The sequence below is a fragment of the Armigeres subalbatus genome, chromosome 1 (assembly GCF_024139115.2).
Source record: "Armigeres subalbatus isolate Guangzhou_Male chromosome 1, GZ_Asu_2, whole genome shotgun sequence".
NCBI classification, from domain to species: Eukaryota; Metazoa; Arthropoda; class Insecta; order Diptera; family Culicidae; genus Armigeres; species Armigeres subalbatus.
Genome location: NC_085139.1, coordinates 252,956,216 through 252,982,556, shown reverse-complemented (window position 1 = coordinate 252,982,556; position 26,341 = coordinate 252,956,216). Strand labels below are relative to the sequence as shown.

At 39.8% G+C, this 26,341-nt stretch overlaps 3 protein-coding genes and 1 long non-coding RNA gene across 4 annotated transcripts; 3 read left to right on the top strand and 1 right to left on the bottom strand.

Moving 5' to 3' along the window:
* Positions 1–7,169: 7,169 nt before the first annotated feature.
* Positions 7,170–8,089, top strand: LOC134206716 (uncharacterized). Its single transcript, XR_009978307.1, has 3 exons — positions 7,170–7,519; positions 7,588–7,703; positions 7,796–8,089. It is a non-coding gene; the product is annotated as an uncharacterized LOC134206716 (long non-coding RNA).
* A 2,403-nt stretch (positions 8,090–10,492) lies between these two features.
* Positions 10,493–12,258, top strand: LOC134206709 (zinc finger protein 99-like). Its single transcript, XM_062682435.1, has 2 exons — positions 10,493–10,666; positions 10,727–12,258. The coding sequence occupies exons 1-2, from the start codon at positions 10,544–10,546 to the stop codon at positions 12,071–12,073; spliced, it is 1,470 nt and encodes a 489-aa protein (XP_062538419.1). The 5' UTR covers positions 10,493–10,543; the 3' UTR covers positions 12,074–12,258.
* A 1-nt stretch (position 12,259) lies between these two features.
* LOC134206710 (zinc finger protein 728-like) lies at positions 12,260–13,944 on the bottom strand. The gene is made up of 2 exons (XM_062682436.1): positions 13,689–13,944; positions 12,260–13,628 (listed from the first exon to the last, which is right to left on the bottom strand). The coding sequence occupies exons 1-2, from the start codon at positions 13,815–13,817 to the stop codon at positions 12,312–12,314; spliced, it is 1,446 nt and encodes a 481-aa protein (XP_062538420.1). The 5' UTR covers positions 13,818–13,944; the 3' UTR covers positions 12,260–12,311.
* A 9,315-nt stretch (positions 13,945–23,259) lies between these two features.
* LOC134212829 (transcription factor grauzone-like) lies at positions 23,260–25,028 on the top strand. The gene is made up of 2 exons (XM_062691045.1): positions 23,260–23,467; positions 23,522–25,028. The coding sequence occupies exons 1-2, from the start codon at positions 23,342–23,344 to the stop codon at positions 24,959–24,961; spliced, it is 1,566 nt and encodes a 521-aa protein (XP_062547029.1). The 5' UTR covers positions 23,260–23,341; the 3' UTR covers positions 24,962–25,028.
* The last annotated feature ends 1,313 nt before the right edge of the window (positions 25,029–26,341 follow it).

The window sequence follows — 26,341 nt, the reverse complement described above, 5'->3', positions numbered from 1 at the left end:
CGAACGAGCGTCGAACATAGACTCTCTGAGTGAGAGCCTAGAACGATACCTCTCAGCTATCTTTACTTCTTGGAAGAGCGGTGATCGAAGTATAACAGCTTATACGCAATTTGCACTGATCATCGGCTGTTTGTGCATTCGTGTGGCAACGCACCGGATGCTGTGTTTAGGTTCCGTGGCATATTTAAATCATCTGACGTTGAAAAACATATACGATTGAGTCTACGTTATGTGCTTTTGTGTCAATTCATTCAGATATGTCACCTAATATTCATAGTGTTTTGATGTGCAGGGAAGCAACATCAATTTCAACGTTTAATTTGAATCCTCTGTAATGCAGTCTTCCTGGCGTTACAGCAAATAATCTATATTGGCACAGTATATGTAGAACATGGCTTTTCTAACAATTAGTTTGTAAATAAAACAATTTATTTTAGTAAATGGTATTGATTTTCTCCAAATATTAACTTACTATATTCCGACCTATTCGCTTGCATATCTTCTGTGTGGTTTTGATAGTTAATTAACTCATGCTATACATAAGTCCTAAATCTTGGACTTCGCTAGACCAATTAATTGGAACCCCATTCATAGTGATAACATATATGTTTGAAGTTTTCAAATATCACTCGGATTATGTGGGAGAAGCTGAGTTTCGGAAAGATTCGGAAAAAATGTTCCATTCTTGCAAGTCAACGGAAAATGTATCCAAACTTTTCTACAATCCAAGCATGTTTTGGATCATGTAGTAATCTTAGTTCGATCATTTAGTTTGTCGATGACTCATCCCGGAGGTTAAACTTCAAAACGTGTTTTATGGTGGACTTCTGGTGCGAAAATTTTTCGACAGCTCTGTCCTACAGTTTGTTGTTTTAATTTAACTAATAATCGATTTAAAGCACTAGTTTGTAATAACTTATACTGAATGATAACAATTTTTTTTATTAGTTATTATTAGTCAGTATAAGTTACTGCAACTAGCGCTATTATTTTGTTATTAGTGCAAAAGAAACAACAATAAGGCAGAGTTGTATAAACCTTCGCACTAGAAATGGTGGACATCTCGTTTGAAATTCAACTTTTGGAATGAGTTATTGACAAACTACTAAATGTACAGGTTTGATAATTAATAAATTAATTAAGTATAATATTAGGTATGCAATCAGTATGATATAAAGTATTACACATTATTGGCCCAAGTATGCTGATTTAGGTAACACCAGCTCTGTCACGAGTAATCTATCAGATTGTGTACATGGATATGGAGTGTATGGAGTTCATAATAATAAATAAGTAAATAATTTTGGATCTTTTGGATTTTGGATACAAAAGCAAATTAAAATTAATTAGTTCTAATTCAACCTTCGTACCATCACTGTGAAATGCTCTCCATATGAAAAAAAGCAACCATAGTAGAATTATCTTCAGATTTTATAAGGTCGGATCTAATTCGTTAATTTTAGTTAAAAAGTGGTTGAATGTCAATGACAAAAACGAAGCTGCTATCAACAAAAAATGAATTCTTACCAATATGAAGAATCATACTATTCAAAACAATAATTAAAAGACTAGCTTATTGATTGGGTGACAGAAGCCTAAGCTGGATTCTGACTTCAAACTGGGAAGCACTAGAATGTTTGCCAACTGGAAACATTTTTTGTTCTATATCCCGGGATTTTTTTGTAATACTAAAATAAATGCTAATACTAAAATAAAACGTCACTGCATTCGCTTCAGTCGCTTGCCGTTGGATGAATATTGCAGAAGGAAGCATCACCAACACGCCCCATTGGCCCATCACCCCGTCAAGAGTGAAGGGCGTCAATTTTAAAATTATTGTTGAAATGTTAAAACACATTTTAGCCGAAAATAGTTAGATTTTTCGGGTTTGAAATTTAATTTTCTTTTAGATTGGCAACATGGAAGTCTAATTATTTCGATTAAAAGACATGTGTAGATATGTAGTCTAACATATGTATGTTATACTTCAACTACCTAAATACTTGGGCTAACTGTTGGTGGTGTTGGATTGCGTGGGAGTGCTCTCGCCTCTCAGATTTGACGAATCGATGTTTTAATCTTAGTTTACAAACGCAGAGAAGTAGTTTTAAAAATGTGGTATTGAGTTATAGAAAATAAAAATTGTTTATAAATATGTTTTTGAAAAAAAATGAGAACCGAACGAGCGTCGAACACAGATTCTCTGAGTGAGAGGCTAGAACGTCACCCCTCACCTATCCTTACTTCTTGGATGAGTGGTGATCGAAGTATAACACGTTATACGCAATTTGCACTTATCATCGGCTGCTTGTGCATTCGTGCGGCAACGCACCGGATGCTGTGTTTGAAGATTTCAAATAGCACTCGGATATTGTGGGAGAAGCTGAGATTCGGTAGGATTTGAAGAAAATTTTTCTTTTTGGCAAGTCAATGGAAAATGTATCCAAACTTTTCTACAATCCAAGCATGTTTTGGATCATGTAGTAATCTAAGTTCGATCATTTAGTTTGTCGATTACTCATACCAGAAGTTAAATTTTAAACGTGTTTTATGGTGGACTTCTAGAACGAATATTTTTCGACATTTATCCTCTGGAATGAGTTATTGACAAACTACTAAATTATCGAACCTATATTACTAAATGATCGAAAACATCCTTGTTGTAATCCATAACAAATTACTCTAAGGCAATCAACGATTTTTGATTTCCTGATAGAATAATATCAGGTATGCAATCAGTATGATATGAAGTATTACACATTATTGGCCCAAGTATGCTGATTTCGGTAACACCAGCTCTGTCACGAGTTATCTATCAGATTTTTTACAGTGATAGTTTACCTGTACAGAGTGATCTGATAAATAATTTTAGATCAGTTCATTATAATGTATACAAAAACAAATTAATATGAATCAATTTTAATAAAACCTTCAGTTAATCACTCCGAAATGCTCTCCACATGAAGAAAAGCAACCATAGTAGAATTCCCTTCAAATTTTATTAAGTCGGATCAAATTCGTAAATCTTAGTTAAAAGTGGTTGAATGTCAATGACAAAAACGGAAATGCTATCAGCAAAAAATGAATTCTTATCTATATGAAAAATCATACTATTCAAAACAATAATTTTAAAAAGGCTAACTTATTGATGGGTGCCAGAAGCCTAAGCTGGATTCTGACTTCAAAACAAGAAACACTCGAAAGTTTGTCAAATGACCAACAGACCAACAGTATGGATCATATATCCAAAACTATGGACCATATTACCGAATTGGATCATAATCACGATCATAATCAAAAAGATTAATTGAATTCTTTAATTAATCTTTATGGATACGCCTGAGCAATTTTTTGGATTTAAGGTAGCGTTTTATGGAACATTCAGATGTTATTTATGGATCGTTTTTCATTTTTTTATGGATCGTTTTTGTGCATTTAACGGTACAAAGTAAGGCTGCCATAAACAAATGTGAAAAATATGTTTGTCAACCCTTTTGAACGAGCGAGAAAGGCATCATCACCGCTAGGTGGATTACTCAGGGTTTATTCTAGGTCATACGGTTGGATTGGTTCAAGAGCATTAACGTAAAGAGTGCTGGTCTTTAATGAGAGCTTTGCGCCTGTTGGCCCCTACATACGAGCATTCCCATTGTCTGCGTGCATTTGGTCCGAGTCGGTTAAGGGTCGTACAGCCAACGAAATCCTTAGCTGTTTTTTCAAAGTTATTATGAAGTACGCTGACCTGAAGACAATTATCTTTTGGTTGATTAACAGTAATGAAATTCAGGTCGAGCGCATACTGTTGGAGAACTTTCAATCGGATACGGTAATGGCCGATGACTCTATCCATGCGGCGTTTGATTCCAAAATGCGCCATGAACATGTCGTCAGTTCAAGTCTGTGAATGACAATGAAAAGAACAATGTTGACGTACTTGATATGTAAGCAACTGACTTCTTCAATGCTCATCGTTTTGGAGTATACGATAAACCACTGCAAACCACGCCCGTGTGTGGCTTCCATGCAAAAAGTGGTGTTTGAAAAAGGCCGTTATGAACTTGGATACGCAAACAATACAGTAAAGACCTTAAGTACTGCAAGTTATTTTCCAAGAAGCTATTTAAGTTAGTTGTAAAGAATTCATCCTCTTTTGATACAAATGTAAGTTGGCAAAATGCTCCTCAAGGAGTTGAAGAAGAAAAGAAAACTTTTCTAATGACAGTGGTTCAACCTGTTGTTACCGAAGAGGAAAAATCGTTTTTCATCGATCTTGTGATGAAGCAAGAAGCTTCTGATTAATCTTTGTACAGTGAACGTTCGCTAATTGGGATTTTTCTATTTGGGGCGCTTTTTAGTTGGGGGTTCGTTAATTGGGGCGAAACCCAATTAAAAAGCAGCTAAACGTCAGATTATGATGTCAAAAATGCGTTGACGTTTTGTTTCCGTGTTTGGTGGGATCGATATTTTCTGGCGCGTACAATTTTCCTTTGTTCAATGCAAAAAGTAAACAACATTGACGCTTGTCAAAATGCCCCAATTAGCGAACGATCACTGTAATATAAAAGAATGTATTTTGACCAAAGACTTTTAGGGCCAATTTGTTCACCTCTGTTTTAACTCTAAAGCGGTGTTTACCCAGCTTAAACCTGGTTTAGAGCATCATTATCGGTCGCGAGCATTTTAATCACCCGCGCAGCGCTTTCATTTTAGTTTCGTCACTCGTTTCCGTATCGGTAGATACTGTAGACAAACCTTGTACAGGTCGCCCGCTTGCGCTGGTTCGACTCGAATGCAGTAGCGGATGATGGCGGTATGGACAACATTGGATTACGCACGGCTTCGCGTTTCTGCAGCTTCTTCTACCATGCGCGTTGAGACAACTGCGACAAAGTCCTTCATCTTGCGTGAATTTCTGTCCTGTTTTTCTCCCGATCGAAATCCGCTTCGTCACTGTGCGTGTTCACCGTCCCTTTCATTCGTGGCCTTTGATGATCACCACTGCTTCCACCAACGCACATTGTCACCCTACTAATGGCTGTGATGATCTGAAGCATGAAGTCCCCAAATACCTTAAGGTTGGCTACCGGGTGTTGTTGCAAGTAATCTGCCCACTGCAACTTGGTGTGTACCGGCAATTTTAACAACGTTGGATTGGACAGATGCTCCTGTTGTCCAGCGGCTTCTAGATGATCACAAAGGCTCCGAACCGCCATGCCGAAGTCGATGATCGTTTCTAATTTCTCCGCCTTCGGGGCCGGAACACTGCGCACCTTTTGCAATAAAGCACTCACTAATAACTCGGGCCGCCCATATAACAAGCGAAGTGTATCGATCACTTGAGGCACTGATTCGGGTAACAACAACCTACTTTTGACAGACGCATACGCGGACCCTTTCAAACAACGTTGGAGACGCGAAAGATTCTCGGCACTGTTGAAACCGCAAGCTAGGGTGCTGTTCATGAAATTGCTGATGAATATCGGCCAGTCAGCAGGCTCACCAGAAAAGTTAGGCAAATCCCGGGACATTACTTGGCGCGCGGCTAACTGCGAGGCGGAGGGGACGAATTGTTCAATATGACGTAGTACCGGTGGTGGGGGGATGGTCCCTTGATGCGGTGCCGGATATATATGTGGCAAACGACCAACATTGTACAGCCCCGTATTCGCAGGTTCTGTCCCAGTCTGAAGTGGTAAAGGGCCAAAATTCGACTGTTCCATAAGTTTGGGTACTAATCCAGGGTTAATTGGATTCATTAGTGGCTGATGGCCAACTTTCGCTCCCGTCATGGGAGGCATGGTCATTGTAGCGTTTGATGGTACCGTGGCGGAAGCTGCCAACGATCCAAATTGTCTTATAATCTGTTGGAGGGAGCTTTCTGTTTTGGATAGTAAGGGAACAGATTCAAGTGGCTTACCTTGAGGTGCTACGGGGGGCAATGGGGGTTTAATTTTACCTCTCGAGTCCTCCACGTGTTGCTTTCTGGACGTTTTTGGGATCGCGCCAGTATACCGCTGCTGATCCCGCACGACGACCGGGTTTGTAGAATTGAACGAATTTCCTATAGTAGTCTTCGGATCGCCTGGTTTCAGATCCGGTAGAGCTGCTACACTGCCCGTCGATTTATCCATTTGCTTCGGACATTGCGCGCTCGCACCCTGTTCCAGACATTGCTGCTGCCACTGTTTCACTCTGTCCATACTCGTCCTGCCGCTAGCTCTACTCCGATTGCTAATGGCGTCTTCCTGATCTTCTATCTCCTCCTCCATCAGCTTAAACTTCTCTTCCAGATGACGTTTCTCGAGTGCTTGCTGTTCCTTCATCTTCTGCATTTTCAACTGCAAACGTGCCGCTTTAGCACTGGAGGTAGTGTAGCATGTGCTCAGCGGTAAACACGGCTTACACGTCCACGGCCGCTCGGCAACCGAAGGTGTCACATGAGCACACGACATATATCACCAGGCATCACATTGGTCACACTGAACACAGTTGTCAGCCGATTCCGGACGGTGGCAGCAAACGCAATCCGCTGTCTTTTCCTGTATCGGTGTTTTGAGGTTGCCATCCATGCTTGCTCCACGAAATTTCTTTAAGATTTTGTTCCAAGAACAAAAAGGCGGTTTTCTTCCGAAATCTTTTTAGCTGACGCAAACTCTCGATTGGTGCGAAATAGCTTAAAGCTGAAATTTATTGAAGTATCAAGTAAAGTAACAATGTGGAGAAAACATTCTACTTACAAATTTCGGTAACAGGTCGTACAATTAAATTCAAGTAGACTCTGCTTATCTTGCCACGATTATCTGTGATATTAGATTTAGGTTATGTTTAAGAAATTCTAGTCTAGTCATTTAAGGTAACTCACTGTGATACAAGTTGTGATAAATCTAGTTTTAAGTTGCACAATATTGCTCGCTACTGTAATTCAACTTTAGATCTATTTTAAATGAAAGGAGTATATTTTATGAAAAGGAGTTATTTTAAATGAAAAGAATTTTGCTCCTAAACTCACAATTCAAGACAAAATTTTCAAAACGACTTATCTGCTTTTGTAAACAAAGATTCAAACGACGATTTGACGAATTTGAGAGCTCTCACATGCAAACCAACACCATCAACATGTAGCGGAAACCTTCACCTACCTATTGGTGGTGTTGGTTTGCGTGCACTGAACTAAAACCTAATCCTAAATACGACTGAATCATCATTACCGCAAGCTTTTAACCCTATCCTTTCATTTTCAAATTATGAATTCATCATGTGCAGAATCCACCTTTTTTCGAAAGATAATCTTTTCAACACCGGCTGATTCTCATCCCAAAATCGAATGATTGTTGTTTTGATTCTGCCCCTTAACACAAATCATTCGATTTTGGAATGAACAAAAGTTGCACCCGATGCACCAGATACACCTTGAGAACACGGTTCATCGGATGGAACATCGCCATTGTAAATTTCAAAGCCAAGCGGAAGGAACATTGGATTGGCGTTTGTTTTTTTTTTTTCGATTTTAAGAAAAACTGTAAGTATTATTGTTTTGGATGCATTTCTCATCAAGAGAGTATAAGATCCCATTCTTCTGTTTTTCAGAAAAAAACACCTTCATTTAAAGAATAAAGTTCTGCAACACATCGTAGTCGGGCCGGGACCATTCCAGGTGCTATCATTCTAGAGGAATCTAGTGTTGCAGGTGTTTTGGTCTTATTGTGAGTTCATATTCGTGTTCTTAAAAGTCTTAACGAACAAATCAATTGCATTTCAAAGATACGGTAAAACAAAACTACATTATTTTTCCCAGGCAAACGACGCATCACAAAAAATTGCTTGGTTTCGATTACTGCAACGCAACAGGGCCAGGATGGTTAGAACAAGGCTCAGAACGCTTCTTGAGATCAGTGCACAGTTTTATACCTCAAACGGAATGCATCGAATCAGCGCCAGAAGCAGTTGTAAAAGAAACTGTTTGAACGTGTTTTCCAATTGACTATTTCATCGCCCTTTCACTGTGTTCTGTTTGAGGCCAACAATGTAAAAAACGTGATAAACGTATTTAATTTATTTGCAATAAATTTTCTTTAAAATGTGTCACTCATTATAATGTCTTTTGATTATATCTTATCAAAGAAAACTAATTTATTCAATATTTGTTTTCCATACACATAAACATTCTGAATCTAATTCACGTGTCAGCTGATTGTCGTAAAATTTACATTTGTTTACCGTATGATGCTAATTCTAACTGGAATGCATTTCCTCCTTTTTTCGGATGAATTTCATTCAACCCATCATCATCCCGGTTGAATCCGAGTGAATGACTGTCATCCGGTTTTCGACTACACATCGTTAAGGGGCGTGAGCAAATCAGTTTTCAGTCGCTGGCGGGATGAAGTTTTGGTTCAGTGTGGGAGAGCAATCAGATTCGTCAAATCGTCGTTTGAATCTTTGTTTACAAAAGCAGATAAGTCGTTTTGAAAATTTTGTCTTGAATTCAACTCCATGCACATCTTTAGAACGGGAAATAATGCCTATAATGCCGATGACATCCCACGTCATCTTCGAAGACGTCAACGTATGACGTTCCAGCCTGTTGGGCTGCGTTTACACAGTTAGGCCGTTAGGCAATTTCTTTTGTGATTTCATTTGAAAACTTAGTAAGTTTTCCCAAGAAAATTCTTTGGATTCTTTCGGATGTTGTTACAAAATTGTTTGTCCGGGACATTTTTCAGAGAAAAAAATGTGGAAATAAACAAATTTCCAGGAGGAAGGAAGTCCAGAAGGAATAATGTTGAAAAAAAACCAACTCAATTCACCGAGTGGTGACACTGCCTTTCTCGCATTTAGCCAAGACACCAACCTTATATGGCGCTTACATAGTTTGATTCCATTTTCTTAATAACTTTTAAGCGCAATGGTCGATCGTTATCAAATTCAATAGTGATCAACTAGGGTTTGACCCCCGTCGAATGCAACTTGTTGCGAGAAAATCGGTTAAGAATTACTATATGAAAAAGTGGCTAATGTTTTTTGGTTCTCGTGTGCACACACACACACACATACACACGGACAGACAGACATTTGTTCAGCTCGACGAGCTGAGTCGATTGGTATATAACATCATGGGTCTCCGAGACTTCTATAAAAAGTTCGATTTTGGAGTGAAATGATAGCCTTTCGGTACAACTTTGTTGTACGAGAAAGGCAAAAAATGAAAAAAATTTGATGACGGGTCTCCAGCTAGCATTACGAGGAAAGCGTAGTATTGCCCTTCGGATTCTCGATTCTGTTGTTTTCAAATGGGCTCCTTAAGCATAGTTGTCACACAAAATACATACTCATGCAATGACGGGCACAGAAAAGCTTTCAATTGATAACTGAGGAAATGCTTATAGAGTACTAAGTTGAGCAGCTAGCCAAGTTCCAGTAGGAATGTAGAGCCATTAAAAGAGAAAATGACTACTTTTAGCAACGCCCGGTGAGAACTCAATATGTTTACGAAGTCGCTATACCTAAAACAGAAACCACCGGTGGGAAGATGGGGCGCTATCCTAAAATAGCACTCGAAAAGGAGCGCTACACGTAAAAAAATAACCTTATATGTTATGGCAAAAAACCATTCGAAAATACTTATACTCTTCATTATGCCACCTAATGTACACGGTTAGAAAAAAGTACCTAATATTAGGTACTTTTCACTCAAATCGGGGGTTCAGTGTGGGAAACCAAAATTAAGTAATTTTTTCTTGAAATTAAGTAAAATTCACTTAATATTAAGTAAAATATACTTATTTTTAAATAGAAACTAACCAAAAGTTAGGTAAATTTCACTCAACTTTTGTAAACATGAGATTACTCAACGTTTGGTTCCCACACTTTAATGCCCTTGTTGAGTGGTTTTGCTCTTCATTTTATGACAACAAAGGGAAGAGGGAGGGAGATGCAAGAGAAAAAAAGTACCTAAAATTAGGTACTTTTTTCTAACCGTGTATGATCCCATATCAAAAAGCTAATAACATTCATAAGTTAATGAAAAGTATAAGTTTCCGAATGTATGTAACTAATGCGATGTAAAAGTTTTTTCTTATACATGTTATTAAGCGCCTGCTTTGGCAAAAAAGTATTAGAAATATTAATAATAAACAACATTAAATTTTTTTACGTGTATAATAAGAATAGCGATGAGGACTCCCGTGGAGGTGCTCTAAGCAGTACGGTGTTGGACTTATTAAGACTTAATAAGTCCAACACCGTACCGTACTTTACACTTAGTGTAATATTACAAAATAAAATTTAGAATAGAAAAATTGTGTTTATTATACAGTAGAAAAAAGTCTAACCCTACCTACCGTTTTTAATTAAATTGCTTTTAGAATTTTTGAGAAAAAATTTAAAAAGTTCTTCGTATGCTTTCCCGTGGAGATTTTTTCTGTTTCTTCTTCTTCATGCAACATGAAAGCGCAGATGTAGCATTTCTTTTGTTTGTTTCATACACCGTAATTGGAGTCACTTTGTAATTCTGTTTAGAAATTCTTGGACTAGTATTTAGATCATGGATAATTCAAGTTGTTTTATGTGTGGCCAAAATGCAGAAGAATTTCATATTACATCTGGCACTGAAGTAAATTATAATCAGAATATTTATCACATTATTTGCCAACATTTCTGGTTCGATGTAAGTCTATAATCTGAGTCCCAGCGGGTTCAAAATTACCTAGAATATGTTGCATTTCAGGAAGCCGAATTGCAGGCCGCACTTATCTGTAAAATATGCTGGCTTAAGGTGGATCAATTCCATTGTTTCTATCAACATGTAAAGCATCATCGTGAGAGTTTGTTGGAAGCAATATCAAACTCGATTTTCATCAAACAGGAAGAAGTCGAGATAGACGAAGAACTGCTAAAAGAGCCAAACCACATTGACCTGGCACCGAAGGTAGAGGATCTGCAAGATCGGTTGCATTGTGAAACCGATACTATTGTTAATATTGATGAACGTAATCAGCTGCAGCCTAAGTCAAATTCGCCTATTCACAAAGCCAAGAAAAAACCTAAAGTCAAGAGAAATCCCAAGTCGATCACTCATCTGAACGTAACGCCGGAGCAACAAGCCGAGGACGAGTTTATCAAACAGCACAGACCTTATGTATGCGAGGAATGCAATGAGGAATTTAATAGTTATTGTGCTATCCGTCGCCATACAATAGATGCTCACGATAAGCGATACATTATGTGCTGCGAACATCAATACCGGACGCGATCCATGCTATATCAGCACGTCCAGAACATATTCAATCCAGAGGCAATCAAGTGTGAAATTTGTAGCAGAACGTTCAAATTTCAAAGTGGGTACATCCGTCACAAAGAGGAAATTCATCCAGAACAGCACCAGTTGATATTTAAGTGCCGGTATTGCTCCAAAAGCTTTCCAAAACAAAAGCTGCTGAAGCGCCATTTGGCTGAACATGAAACGCTTGAAAAGCAGAAAGCCAAATGCGATATCTGCGGTAAGTGCTTTCGAACGCAAGTTATTTTGAAGAACCACATTAGAGCTGTCCATCAGGTATCGAGAGATTTTATCTGTGAAATCTGCTCGAGAGGGTTCTTCCGTCGGGCAATGCTGATGATGCATCGGAAACTACACGACCTTACCGACGAGCAAATGAAGAAACAGTGCCCGGTGTGCAACAAGTGGTTGAAGAACCACCGATACTGGTTGACGCACGTGAGGCGCCACAAAGACGAAGGGGACTACAAATGTGAGCAGTGCGGGCATGTGTCGATCAATTTGATGGCTCTCAAGGCGCATATCAGGTACAAACATGCACCGGATAAGAAGCGACATGTGTGTGAGCTGTGCGGCAAGGAGTACTCGCGGGCAACGACATTGAAAGAACACGTGGCCAACGCTCACACGGGAGAGCCATTGTACAAGTGCCAGTTTTGCGAGCGGAAATTCTTCTCGAACGCCACTATGCACTCGCACCGGAAAAAGGACCATCCGCAGGAATGGTTGCAGGATAAGATGGCCAAGTACGCCAGGAAGGAGGATACAGGCGAAGGTGATAGCGTAACGGAATAGAGGCGTTTATGTTTTTCAAATTTCCATCGATTATGGAGAAAAAGTGATCAATTAACATAACTAAAACTAATTACAAATGAAGTAGAATTTGCACTGATAGGGCAGGATGATTGTTCATTATCCCTTGGACAGAATGTAAAGAATATATCAATGAAATGTCATCAACATCAAATAAAAAAATTAATATAAAATATCTGGTTTCTATTCGACTAATTCTACAAACAGACACGAATCAAGGCTACGAAACGTCGTTGGAGCTGTCGCCCTTCTCATTTGCATCTTCATCTTTGCTGGCGTACTTTGTCATGTGATCTTTTAGCCATTCTATCGGGTGATCTTTTTTCCGGTGTGCGTACATTGTGGCACTGGAGAAGAACTTCTTCAAGCAGTACTGACACTGGTACAGATGTTCTCCGGTGTGAGCATTTGCCACATGTTCCTTTAATGTCGCTGCCCTGGAGTACTCCTTGCCACAGATATCGCATGGATACTTCTTGTTGTTCGGTCCATGTTGGCGTACCTTGTGAACCCTCAGAGACATCGAGTTCACCGAAACGTGATCGCAAATGTCACAAATTTGCGCCCCCTCAGTTTTATGTCGTTTCACATGTTTCTCCCAGCAGATATGGTTCTTCAGCCATTTGTTGCAAATTGGACATTGCTCGCGCATCTCTTCTGCTGTCAAATCATGGGTCACTCGGTGTTCCAGATACATCGACTGCCGAGAAAATCCTTTAGAGCAAATATCGCAAATGAATTCTTTCTGCTCCACATGGAAATCTTTGATGTGTCGTCGCAGACCATATTTATTCGCGAACTCTTTTCCACAAACCTCGCACTTTGTTGGATCATGCTCGACCATATGGCGCCGCAACATCCCTTCCTGAGCGAAGCTCTCCGGACAATGAAGGCACTTGAATAATAATTCCTTCTCGTCTTTGTGAAATTGTTTCATATGGCGATGAAAGCCATGCAGCAGTTTGAAATTTTTACCACAGAACTCACACCTAAATGCTCCTGGATTCAGCGCATGTTGGTACAGCATTAACCGGGTTTTGTATTGCCTATCGCAGCACATGAGATATGTTTGCTCGTGAACGTTTATCCGATGCCGCAGCGCTAGGCAAAAGTCACTAAACTCCAAGTCACATACTTCACAATCGTAGCTCAAATGCTGCATGATTACATTATCCTGGGCCTGTCGCTCCTCGTTTGACAACTTTTTACGGTATTTTGCCTGTTTCCAAGTTCGTCGCTGCTCTTGCGTAGGTTCCTCGTTATTTATATCCTCAGGATTTGTGCCCATAGAAAGTTCTTCGTTTACATCCAGTTCCATGGAGGACATCTCAAACCTTCCTTCACTTGTTGTCACTTCATCATAACTTTGGTGGCCTTGGTCCTCCTCAATGGTGATTTCTTCTTGCTTGATGCAAACGGGTGTTAGCTGGAGTTTCAGCTTTGAGTGATTATCTTTCACTTCCTGATAGAACTTGTGGAATTCATTCACTTTCTCCCAACAGGGTATGCACACCAAAGCATTATGTAGCTCGTCATTCTAGAAATTAGTAAACATGAAAAATATATTTTTATGAAATTTGAATGCATCATCGATTACCTTGAACCAAAAATGTTGGCAGATGATTGATTCCATATCCTGCTTCAAATCCACTTCCGTAAAATTTGAATCACTATGTTTTTGGCAACATATATAACATATTTGCTCACTATTTAAATTCGATTCCATGGCGCAGCTCGAACTTGTTCCGATTCCAATTTAATCGGATTTTTTTTTATTTTGCGATTTTTGTCAACAAAAAGCTGTCAGCTAGGCAGCTGATGTTGGATGTTATTTCTTCACCTGCAACACTGTGGAACTCCTGCAACCAAACGCTACATTGCATTGCAACCATTGCAACATCCTAGATTGCAACGGTTTGTGACCGCCACTACACTGAACAAAATCTCTTATATAGTTTTTATGATTTTGACGTAGGACTACGTCTGTCTTTTCTATATTGGGGTACATTTTACGATTGCGAAAATCGAGGACCGTCACGAAAATATGATAGACTTCAAACTTTAATATCTCAGCCGTTTCTCGATGGATTTTAAATTTTTTTGGAACTTTCGATCAAGGATGAGTCAACGCTTCTTTGTATTTATATGAAAATACTGGTTTTTAACTATTTATTATTGATAATTGATAAAAAGTTTAGAAATAAGTGAACCAACCAATCACGTACATGTATCACTAGCACAGACATCAAAAATCAATCACTTGCGGTTTTGGATCTAATCCTCAGTTTGAACAAGATTTCACGCAGAGCGGACGCATCAAAGCAATCGCAGCGCAGCGGACACAGCATAATGCTGGTAACATTTTCAACGGAAATCCATCGCATTGGTTTTGGTGCTCGGTGTGTTGCTGCAGATCATTCAACCTCAACGAATCAGCATTTCATATGAAGAAAGGGTTGACTATAAAGAGCGGAGCAGAATGGATACGTTTGCGTGCGTTTTGATAGTTTTCCCATGGCGAAACTTTTAAAACGCACGCAAACGTATCCATTCTGCTCAGCTCTTAACAATAGTTCTGTTGCGATCCCGCACCACCAGTGGCGATGCTGAAAATTTATTGCAAATTGTGGTGTCAGTTAGTTGGAAATGCGCATTGGGGAAAGGAAATTAGTTCTTCTCAGGACCAGCATTTTCTGAAAAGAAAGGTTTAATTGCGAAAATGGACGGTTTCGGTGGCATCGGCGTTTGGCGTGGTAGCTTGGTTGCTGTTAGTGATTCCATCCATTCAAATTTACTGCACCATCTCCCTCCGATGCGATATCAAATTCGCTATTTACGATTTAGTTTTTGGGGATGATGATGTCCTCCAATGAAACCAGTCGAGTGGCTTCAGCAGCGATGAGGCCGATGAGTCATGTTAATTCAACGGTTGGAGACTCAAAGTCTATCTAACTGGGAGCAACTATTCGACTTCTTGATTCAGTTGTCCTCCGAGCAGTTTGCTCAATGTTAATAAGAAGACACAAATAATCATGGCATATTCCATCAATTTCGAATAGCTACGTAGTCCTACGTCATCTTTGCGTACAACCTGATTGGGCTGCACCTTTGAGTTTTTTACCTGATGCCAGGGGACTGAGGATGTGTAACAAGTTTCTTCGGAATTTTCTACTGAGTCTTTAATTAAAATGTGGATTTTTTGAATTTCTTTAAAACGAAGATTTTAATATTAAAGTTTACCGCGGAAAGTCTGAGAAAGGTTCATTCAAGAACAATTTTAATTTCTTGTCGACATTCGTGAGAATATTGTCTTTGGAAATTAATTGGAGCAATTTTCTTGTGAAAATTAAAATTGTGGAAGTTCAGTTCAATTTCAATTTTTTTTCCTCATAATTTCACTGAAAATTCTTTCAAAAATCCACGGGAAATTCAAAGAGTTTCCTAAAATCTGTCCTCATTCTTTATGGGTATTTAGAGAAATGTCATATGAAAAGATCACATGAATTCAGAAGAAATCTAGAAAATAAAATCTGGATCTAGCTCAATGGTTGAATAGATCAAATCAAGTCAGTCTATTTTTGCCGTTCAAAATAAATTAGATCACGGCCACGTCCTTACGGTCATATACACTGGCAAAAATCCAATCATATCCATCATGTGTGGCACATATAAATTTTGACTAAAGCATTTCCCACATAACGGCTATATGAATTCGCATAGCATATATGTGGAAACACACATAACCCTTATTAACTAATAACCTTATGTGGTTTCTCCTATAGCGGGTGGTTATTAACGCGCACATAAAATTTATTTGTAAATTTCTTTAGATTTTTGCCAATACAAATGTGTGGATTTTTTTAGTGTAGGAAAGGAAGGGTTGTTAGTTTGACTCTCTTCTTCTTCTTATTGGCATTATATCCCCACACTGGGACAAAGCCGCCTCGCAGCTTAGTTGTACATTAAGCACTTCCACAGTTATTAACTGTGAGGTTTCCAGGTTAGCATGCCAGGTTACCATTTTTGCATTTCTCGCGTAACATATGATTACGGCTTATAAACCAAAACCATGATTTTTGATTTTCTAGCATAAACGATTGCTTTGTAAATGATTCTTCATCCTAGGTAAAACTCCGTACTTGATATCTCTTAAGAATCACATTTATTGCTATTTTGAGTGAACGGCTCATGAACCATTTGCACCGTAGTAGTTTTATAGTCCTTTGTTGGCGCCCTTAACTACCATGCAGAATGTTTGCTTTGGTTTTTAGGCCGTTCACATTATATTGATTATTTAGAAAAACTAGCTTCAAGTTATTTTAAAACTTATATTCGTGCTAGGTTTTCAATATATCACATAGCAGAACTGCACTGGCTAACAAATCTATACAAATCCGATGGTGTTACTAACTTTGAGCAAACGGCTTAAAAACCAGACGTGTTGCCGGTAATGCGAGTAAACGGCACGATTTTTGTTTTAGCTGAAATTTTGTAGATTTCAAACGGTTTTTCAATTAATCTCAATCTGCTGTTATAATATAAACATTTACGTATAGCATTGATGTGGTCTTGGCAATGAAATGAGTTTCTACTTGAACCTCATTTTTCTCAGTTCGGCATTGTTGGTTTTTCGGTCCTAATCATATGTTGCTCGAGATTTGTATATCATGAGGCTAACACGATGATACTTTTATGCACAGGGGAATCGAGAGAATTTCCAATCCGAAAATTGCCTAGACCGGCACCGAGAATCGAACCCAGCCACCCGCAGCATGGTCTTGCTTTGTAGCCGCGCATCTTACCGCACGGCTAAGGAGGGCTCTCTCGTTGCTACTCGACTCTCGTTGCTACTAGAGACCGAGAACACCTCTGCATCTCCACGATTGTCTTGGGATTTGGTTTCCAGCTTTTCACGCTTGGTAATGGCGGCTTGTCGGTGTTTTTTTATTTTTTTTTTACAAGGGAGAATGCATTTACACACTAACCCAGTACACGTGCATTGTAGTTGCCAAACTACCACACGGAAGTGTACTGGAGTGTCGGACTCGACCATACCGGTAATACCGACTAAACTCCCTCGGGCTCCACCATCGTTTCCCCCAGGAACTACCTCCCAGTACTACTTCTGGGGGATGGCAGTACTAAACGTACTCGCTCGTTCTCGCTCACACAGGCACCCGTCCCGTGCGAGACTGACTTGGGTGCTCGCTCTATCGCACCCTCAAACACACCCTACATACTCTGTTGCACCTCTGTCATGCCGTGCGGGTCTAACTTGTGTGCCCACCCTTCTCATGCCATGTGGGTCTAACTTGTATGCCCACCCAAACCCTTGATTCATGCTCATACACTCCATGCTTGCACACACGCTAACGCTCCTATGGGTCTGACTTGTGTGCCCACCCTTCTCATGCCGTGCGGGACTAACTTTTGTGCCAACCATTGGCGTAAATAAGGGGGGGCCGGGGGGGCCTGGCCCCCTCCAGACCTACTTGTGGCCCCCCCCCAGAAAATTTTGAAAAGTAATTCCAACTTAGTCAGTTTTTATTTCATTTACATATTTTCATTGGCGTAAATAAGGGGGGGCCGGGGGGGGCCTGGCCCCCTCCAGACCTACTTGTGCCCCCCCCCAGAAAATTTTGAAAAGTAATTCCAACTTAGTCAGTTTTATTTCATTTACATATTTCCTACATATTTCTTAATTTTGATTATGAATTCTATAAACATATTTTTTGTTGCGTTATCACATCTATGACCATTTGTTCAGCAAAGCATCGAAATATTTAAGTTGGACCCCCCGGGAACATTTTCTCGATTTTTAAGCTAAAATCAATGCCGCTTCTAATTCAGTTGTTAGCTTAAAATAATAATTTGTTCGGCATTTGTTTGACTAGTATCCTGGTCGCAGAAACAAAAACATAATTGTATTAAGATATAAATATTTCTGTTCTATTAAACTACCATCCGCTTCAAAAAAGACTGAAGCAACTACATCAAAATGAGCACATGTACACAAATCCGGTCAATGAAATTTCGAACGACCATTCTTTCGAAAATCTTCGAGTTAATCGCAAGGTATGCCGCAAAACAGTTGATCAAATTCCTATGGAGCTTTTTGCTCTCGCTAAATAATTCTGGCACAGAAAGATATAAAATTATAAAACTTAAGAATCTTTATTAGAATGACAGAAAAATCAACTACGCATTCCATTGAAAGTATTAGGACAAAACTTAGGCAACCTTCGCACTCACAACAGAGATAGCATTAAAGAAATATTTTTATAATCCTCAAAAGATCTTGTTCCATTTATTTTTTTGGCGATTCCATAAGGATCATCGGAAAACTCTTTTGTGCCTGCTTTAGTTAGAATTTATTTTTTAGGATAAAAAAATAGATTTAGAAACCAGTTCGTATCAGAAAACATTTCTTTTGCAGCACAATTCAGATCGATTTGGTTGCTTCTGAAGTCTCATGGAATTTATGACTCATAAAAAACACTTTAGGATTCATTATTGATTATGACAATATTTCGTGGAATTTATTCCACATCTAAAGAGTTTCAAAAATTTCAAGTTTCAAAAAAATCGAGATCTTTATGCATTAAGTAATTATGAAAATGCTTGAAAACTTTCAGAAATATACTAATATCGAATTTTATTTATAGATAATTCGAAGAAGATTCTTGAATCTTAGATTACACACTTATCCACATTTAGTAACATGGAGAAGTCAAGTTGAAACAGACACAGCGTTTTGGAGCAATCACAGCATCATTTGAAATCAATTGTATTATTCGCGATTTTTTTTATGTTAGTTCTAGGACGAATGAGCGATAAACTAAGTCAAACAATTTCTATTGCAATCCATGCGCACAGTGCTTTAAATCGCCTTTGAAAATTACATCTCACCAGCTGGTGCCATGGCCCCCCCTAGACCGAGACTCTAGTTACGCCTATGGTGCCAACCCTTCTCATGCCGTGTGGGACTAACTTGTATGCACCTTTATCGTACCATGTGAGACTGCTCACCTCTTTCATTCAGTTCGCGCTGACACATACTACTCGAGTCATTCGACCTAACACTCCCTCTGGCATCCCTTGTGGGACTCTTCGCTTAGGTTCCCACTTCTGACATACCATGTGAGTCTGACTCACCTCGTTCATGCCATATGAGACTAGCTCAACACGACTCAACTCATTCCTTTCGTACCATGTGAGACTGACTTGGATGCTCACCCACACTCCTCTGCCACGCCGCGGGGTATCAGTAGTCGTAGGAACCAACATTCCTGCGCTACTCCCAGCGCGGCGTGTGCAGTTCATACATAGAGTAGAGTGGGGCAAGAGTACGCACTTAGTTTTTAATCGATCATGTGGACCTTATGAAGCAAGCTTCTGCATATCAAATCAGTGTCGATGATTCATATACTCTTCCTTTATGTTACCCAGTGGAAAAAATATTGAAATTATTGAGATTCGTTTTAGTAAAACCCTTATTGCAGGACAAGTGAAAAACGCACTCTTACCCCACCGGTGGGGTAAAAGTGCGCATTGGGTGGGGTAAGAGTACGCATTTATCCAATCATGTGCTTTAAGTATATATTAACACAAATAAGAGTTAATAACATTTAATTGATGTTTAATGAGCATATATTAAGGAATGTTTAAAGATTACGTAACTCTTAAAGGGGGAGGGGGTTCTAAGAATGTGCACTTTCATACGAAAACCATTGTTTTTTTTTATATATACAAAAAACTACAGAGGTAAAAATATATATCAGGTTTCGCGTGGCGTATACAAAGGCATTTTCCTTAAAGAAAGTCCACCAATCACGTAACGTAAAATTTGGCAATTCCATCACCCCTCCCCCCTATCCTACACTATTTGTATGAATGTTCTAAAAATTATATGGATCATACACATCTCGCATCTCCTCTCAGCTGAACGTTGCATAATTTATGAATGTTTCTTTTGATTAAAAGAAATTATAATTTAGATGAAATTGTGTTTTCGTACTATGTTTAGATGTACAACAAGTCCTAATACAATTTAATTATTTCGCTTCAGTGCTTTGTTTGCTAAGTCCTTTCTAACACCGAATTACTTCAACTTATTCTAAAAACTTGTGATAATTTCGAATTCTGTCCCTTTTTTCTTAGTTGTGGATCTTTACGCTTTGGAAGAAGTCTTATTTCGTCCGGAGATACGGGTTTGACATCATAACTTGAAGATCCATATGCGTACTCTTGCCCCACCGGTTCATGCGTACTTTTACCCCACAGTCCCAAAAATTATTCAAGTAATGGTGTTGACTTCTTGGAAAACCAACCGGATTGGTGTTCTGTACCATAAAGTACTCTATACAATAGGTTATCGAAATGGTATAATGTTCACCTGATTGAACGTATATATGGTAATGAAATACTAGTTGCGGAAATCCAATTTTTTTTAGCAAAATGACCAAAAAGTTATCTAACTCCATATCTCCCTTGTTGTTTATTTAAATCGTTTACAATTACACATGATAATAGTTGGCCAGAATACCTGTCAAACTGATGCAGTGCTGCTAGTTTATCTTTTTTTATTACTTCAAAAAATCGAAAACGTACTCTTACCCCACGCGCACTCTTGCCCCACTCTACTCTACACCTATTCATTCACCCTTCTGCCATGCCTCGAGGTGACGATCTCGGTTGCCACCCGCTGCGCCATTACCTCTGCATGGGCAAACCATTCACACACTTCTTCGCGTTCGGCACTTTCGCTCTAACTTACCAATCACAAGTTAGTCATGCTTGTCGATTGTTGCTCGGCGCGCCAGATTCTCTGCAAGCTGCAGGCAATCTGAGTGGTTGCAGTCGAGACTGCGTTCCACTTCTCCACCGCTTGACACATGCTTTGGATAAGATTATCCGGAGTTGTGTCCCGGCCGCAAACGTCTAGCATTGCTCTTCTTTCGACGTCGAAACGAGGACATATGAACAGTATGTGCTCTGCAGTTTCGTCAACACCTGGGCAGTCAGGGCAGACGGGGACCTCCGCGTGCCCAAACCTGTGGTGGTACTGTCGGAAACAGCCATGGCCTGACAGGAATTGTGTCAGATGGAAGTGAACCTCCCCATGGGGTCTCCCCACCCAGCTTGATATGTTAGGAATCAGCCGGTGGGTCCACCTACCTTTCAAGGAGTTATCCTACTCGCGCTGCCATCTGGCAACCGAAGTCACTCTGGTACGCTCGCGGGCTCCTCTGGTGCCACGTAGCGCAAAACACTCCTCGTCTTCCCGGATGACCAGCCCGACTGGCATCATACCCGCTATCACGCAGGATGCGTCGTGCGATACCGTGCGGTAGGCCGATATCACCCTGAGACACATCAAGCGGTAGGTGCTCTCCAGTTTCTGCAGGTAACTGGTTACCCCCAGTGCTTTTGCCCAGGACGGGCCGCCGTACCTAAGAATAGATGCGGCAACGCCTGCCAGTAGCCTACGTCTACTGGCGCACACCTTGGAGCTGTTGGACACGGCTTGTCGGTGTATAAAAATCAATCGGTCACTGTACTGTTTGACACTAGCTGGAGGAAAGCCCACTGGCGTTTCTTGGTGAGCGGAAGTGGAAAAAGGCCTTTTCGCCAGTGAGTTTTACTCCAACTAGTGTCAAAAATTACAGTAATCGATTGATTTTTACACACCGACAAGCCGTCATTCGTCACCGAGCCGTCAGCCGTCACCGAGCGTGCGGAAAGCTGGATTGTGTTAGTTGCACAGGATATTTTATCTGGATTCACTTTAATGAGTGATGCGATCTAAGGGAGGGGATTGCAAATAAAAACGCGCATTAATTGATTTACTTTCCGAACAGTACATATATGTAAACATGTAAACAAAACAAAATATTTCGGATTGCGTGACCGTTTTGCTTTGTACCTAATCGAAATACGATCAATCGCTTAATCAGCACAGAACTAAATTTCGGATCCCGCGGAAGTTATGCGTCCGATTTACTATCCGACCGCACAGAATAAAACTAATACCCGGATTCGCGTCCGATACGTAACGAATCACGTTCAACCTCAAACTCCGTATTTGTCTCGACCAGAGTCAAGCACATTATATACTCAATCCAGTTGAAACCCGAAATTGGGTGCTAGTGAAGTTGGATTTTTCTCACAATCCGTACGTTAAACCTAACTTCGGAAGTGGTGCGCTGAATAGCGCTTCGAGATATGAAAACAGCGCACCACTTCCGAAGTTAGGTTTAATGTACGGATTGTGAGAAAAATCCAACTTCGCTATACCCCAATTGGGTTGTTTAGCTCAGAAAAATATCGAGTTTTTTATAGTTTAACATAAAGAGCATGCTCTCCTGATCTCCAACATATTTTTATTTTTTTTGTAAACCTTTTATTTACATTTTTATACAGCAAACAATAAGCCATTTTAATCGATAGAATGACACTAACATTCATAGAATGACAGTTGGCCCATGCAGCATAAGAACAAATTTCTAGCCCCATACAAATTTAAAATGCAAATTAAAAATAGTTCCGGGGCTCCAAAAATTCTGAAAAATTGGGGTTAGTCTCAGTTTTTTATGCAGATTCAGAATATGTAAAAACATATATACCACTAAACAACCCAATTCCGGTTTTCAACTGGATTGAGAATACAGACGCGCGGTTTATTATTTTCGCGACGACTAAAACACGCACTGCAGTTTCGACCGGAACTGCGCGCATTACATGCGCATGAGCCACCGAACACAAAATAGATATTTTTTTATTTTCCCTATGAATAAAACACGCACTGTACTTATTTGCTTGATGGCTACTGCAAAACTCAATAAAGTATGATTAATTATTTTAGAGCGTCTTAGGGGAAATGCTACAAGGTTAAAAGACTATTATTCTTCCATTATTTATTAAATGGAAGAATAATAGTCTTTTAACCTCAATAAAGTAGTCAATAAGTCTTTAAATATTTTGAAAAGTCTTCAAAATGTCTTCATGAAAGAAAATAATGTCTTCACAGAGATTCAAATGTCTTCAAATTAAAGACATGTCTTCAAATCTGGCATCTCTGACTGCGACACTGATTGTGATGCAACGAACGCAACAATTTTTCTTGTTGCACGTGCTGCAAGATGCAGTTTGTTTGTTTCACGATTTACCGTTACAGTTTCCACACAACATCAGTAGTTAACAAATCTGGACGAGTGCCTTCGATCCGTGTGGGATTTATAAATCAAAACAATGAACAATAATTATAAATGCTTTACATGCGCCCAAAAATCCGAAAAATTCTTCCAAATCGTGAACGATGAAGAAGAATCGAAACCCAACATTCGCATGGTCATGTGCAAGCATTTCTGGTTTCAGGTAAGTTAAATTCAGTTTTTGATTTTATTGTTTCTCACTTTGTTTACATTGCAGGAGGACGACCTACAAAGTGCCGTCATCTGCGAATTCTGTTGGGAGAAAGTCGATCAGTTCCATCAGTTTTACCAAGAAGTGAAGACATTGCATGAAGATCTGCTGGACTCAAGACCGCTTTCCGTATATCTCAAACAGGAGGACAATGGTTGCGAGGCGAATTCGCTATTTGACAACTGCTTGGATGCAACGTTGGAAGCGAACGAAACTTCCGACATAGTTGAGTGTGAGCCGGATATTGAGGATGATTCCGATCAGAAGCCATCAATGGGTGACACCGATATTGATATTGATGAAAAACCACTCATAGTTATGGCCGAAGACGATGAAGATGTTCGTTATGAAATTCGAAAACTGCGCAACGGGTCGAAACGGATTGCATCGGAAAAAGGATCTAAAGCTAAGCCGTCGAAGCCGAAAAAAATTTACCGGAAGCGAAAGAAGTTATCACCGGAACAGCAAAAAGAGGAGGACGACTTCATCAAACAGCACAGATCTTATGTCTGCGAGCATTGCTATGAAGAGTTCGATGATTTCCAAGCCATCATTCGCCACACGGTTCAGGTCCATGATCAGCCGTACATCGTATGCTGTGACCTCAAATATAGAACTCGGGCAGCTCTTCTTCTGCACGTGCAGCATTTACTCAACCCGCAAACCATCAAATGTGAGATTTGCAACCGATCGTTCAAGTCTCAGAGTAGCGTCAACCGCCACAAAGAGGAAGTTCATCCCGAAGAGCATCAACTGATATTCAAATGCGAGCGATGTCCGAAAAGCTTTCCCAAGCAAAAATTGCTGCAGCGGCATATAGACCAGCATGAAACACTGGAAAAGGAGAAAGCCAAATGCCCCACCTGTGGCAAGTGCTTCAAAACGAAGGTTCATCTCAGGAGACACATCCTGGCGGTTCACGAAAAGAGCTTCGAATTTATTTGTGAGGTTTGTTCGAAAGGCTTCCTAAAGCATTCGGAACTTAAGGCGCATCAGGTGTATCATGAGCTGACGGCCGAGCAGCAGAAGAAGCAGTGCCCCATTTGCAACAAATGGATGAAAAACCTCCGATACTGGAGGAAACATATGGGCCGACACCGGGGCGAGGGAGAGTACAAATGCGAACATTGCGATCACGTGTCGATCAATTTGCTATCGCTGAAGTTGCACGTCGAGCGGAAGCACAATCCGAAGTGTAAAAAGTACGTTTGCGAACTGTGCAACAAGGAGTATTCGCGGCCTGTCACGCTGAGGGAACACATCGCTAATGCCCACACGGGGGAACCGTTGTACCAGTGTCAGTTTTGCGAGAAGAAGTTCTTCTCGAATGCCACCATGTACGCGCACAGGAAGAAGGACCACCCGCAGGAGTGGCTGAAGGATCACAAGGCCAAGTTTGCCAGTACGGAGCAAAACGAAGAAGGAGGGGATGGTAGTTCGAAATAGTGGTAACGTTTTTTTTCTATGTTGATTTGATGTAGCAATAATAATAATAAAAATCAAATGAAAATAATAGCTGGCAATAATTAGTTGTTGAAGAAACTACAGAGTAATCAACATTATTATTAATATTGTTATTTACAGCTCGACTATATTTGCATAGCCGTGTCCTCTGTAAAATTAAGAGATTTTAATGAAAAACCCGTGTTAATCCACATACAGTGAATGGAACCCTTTTTACAAGATTATGTGTACCCAGTGCATATTACAATTTCTATGCATATGACCTTCAATATGATAACAAATACTTAACTGAGATTTTTATTTTAAACAAAATAGTTTGAAGCTGGAAACAGTATTAGTGTGGAAGCTGATATCTCTCCACTCCACAGCTTCCACACTGATACTCTTCAAACTTATTTTTTTTTTACCGGGATCTCAGCAAAATGTTAAACTTTTACCGAGTTTCGCACAGCCGTGTCCCAGCAAACAAGTTTTTTGCCGAGATTTCTGTCAATTCAGCAAATAATTTGCCGAAAATCAGCTAAAAACGTCATTATATATCAGTTTTTATTTTGCTGGGCAGACGGCTGTGTGGATTTTAGCCGAGCTGCAGAATTAAAAACTGAGTGTTTTCCCTCCCTTCATACGGGAGCATGGCAGAAGGGAGCTCGCTTTCAAATCGACTTCTATAAAACATTCTTCATGCCTGCCGTATCCTAAAGGAACTATCAAATGTATACTTCCGCATCTAATTATATTATGAACATGTACGTCTAAGTTTGGAAGATGAGCATTTCCATATCATTGTAAATAGTTTAAATACACGTAGAAGTAATACACTCAAATAATTAATAGTGACATTATTTTGCCAATGTTGTGAACAAAATACGTCTAATGCTTTATGTTCGTATTTCAGAGATATCTCCGGTACCCAACATCTGATTCCAAACAAATTTCAATGGGCTCAATGGCTTTCGTTTAATGATGAAAGCGTACAAATCGATTCAGTGAGTTATTTCGAATATTTCACAAATTATTTAGGTTTTCCAGTTTCATTACCCTTTTTCATTATTAGAGCATCTTCCCTTATAATATAAAGTAAAAATAATGCTTACTGATGCTGCAATAGTTGTTGGCGATCTTGCCCCGTATGGCGACCTTATCCCACGTTCCCCCGTGCAGCTCAAAACCGATTTTTTTGAACTCACGAAAATCAATTTTTGTCGTATTAGTCGCAAGATTTATTACTCCGCATCTGGTTGCGAACAATGTGCACTAATTGCGCTAAAGGTTGGAACGCGAACAAAATCGGTTTTCGCGAGTTCGAAATTCGATTTTCAACTGGAATCATAATACATCCTAGATTACGCCCCACGCTCGCCA

Coding starts and splice junctions, on each gene's coding strand:
- LOC134212829 (XM_062691045.1), top strand. CDS start 23,342: ATGAACAATAATTATAAATGCTTTACATGCGCCCAAAAATCCGAAAAA. Junction 23,468..23,521: donor GCAAGCATTTCTGGTTTCAG/GTAAGTTAAATT, acceptor TTTACATTGCAG/GAGGACGACCTACAAAGTGC.
- LOC134206710 (XM_062682436.1), bottom strand. CDS start 13,817: ATGGAATCGAATTTAAATAGTGAGCAAATATGTTATATATGTTGCCAA. Junction 13,629..13,688: donor GCCAACATTTTTGGTTCAAG/GTAATCGATGAT, acceptor ACTAATTTCTAG/AATGACGAGCTACATAATGC.
- LOC134206709 (XM_062682435.1), top strand. CDS start 10,544: ATGGATAATTCAAGTTGTTTTATGTGTGGCCAAAATGCAGAAGAATTT. Junction 10,667..10,726: donor GCCAACATTTCTGGTTCGAT/GTAAGTCTATAA, acceptor GTTGCATTTCAG/GAAGCCGAATTGCAGGCCGC.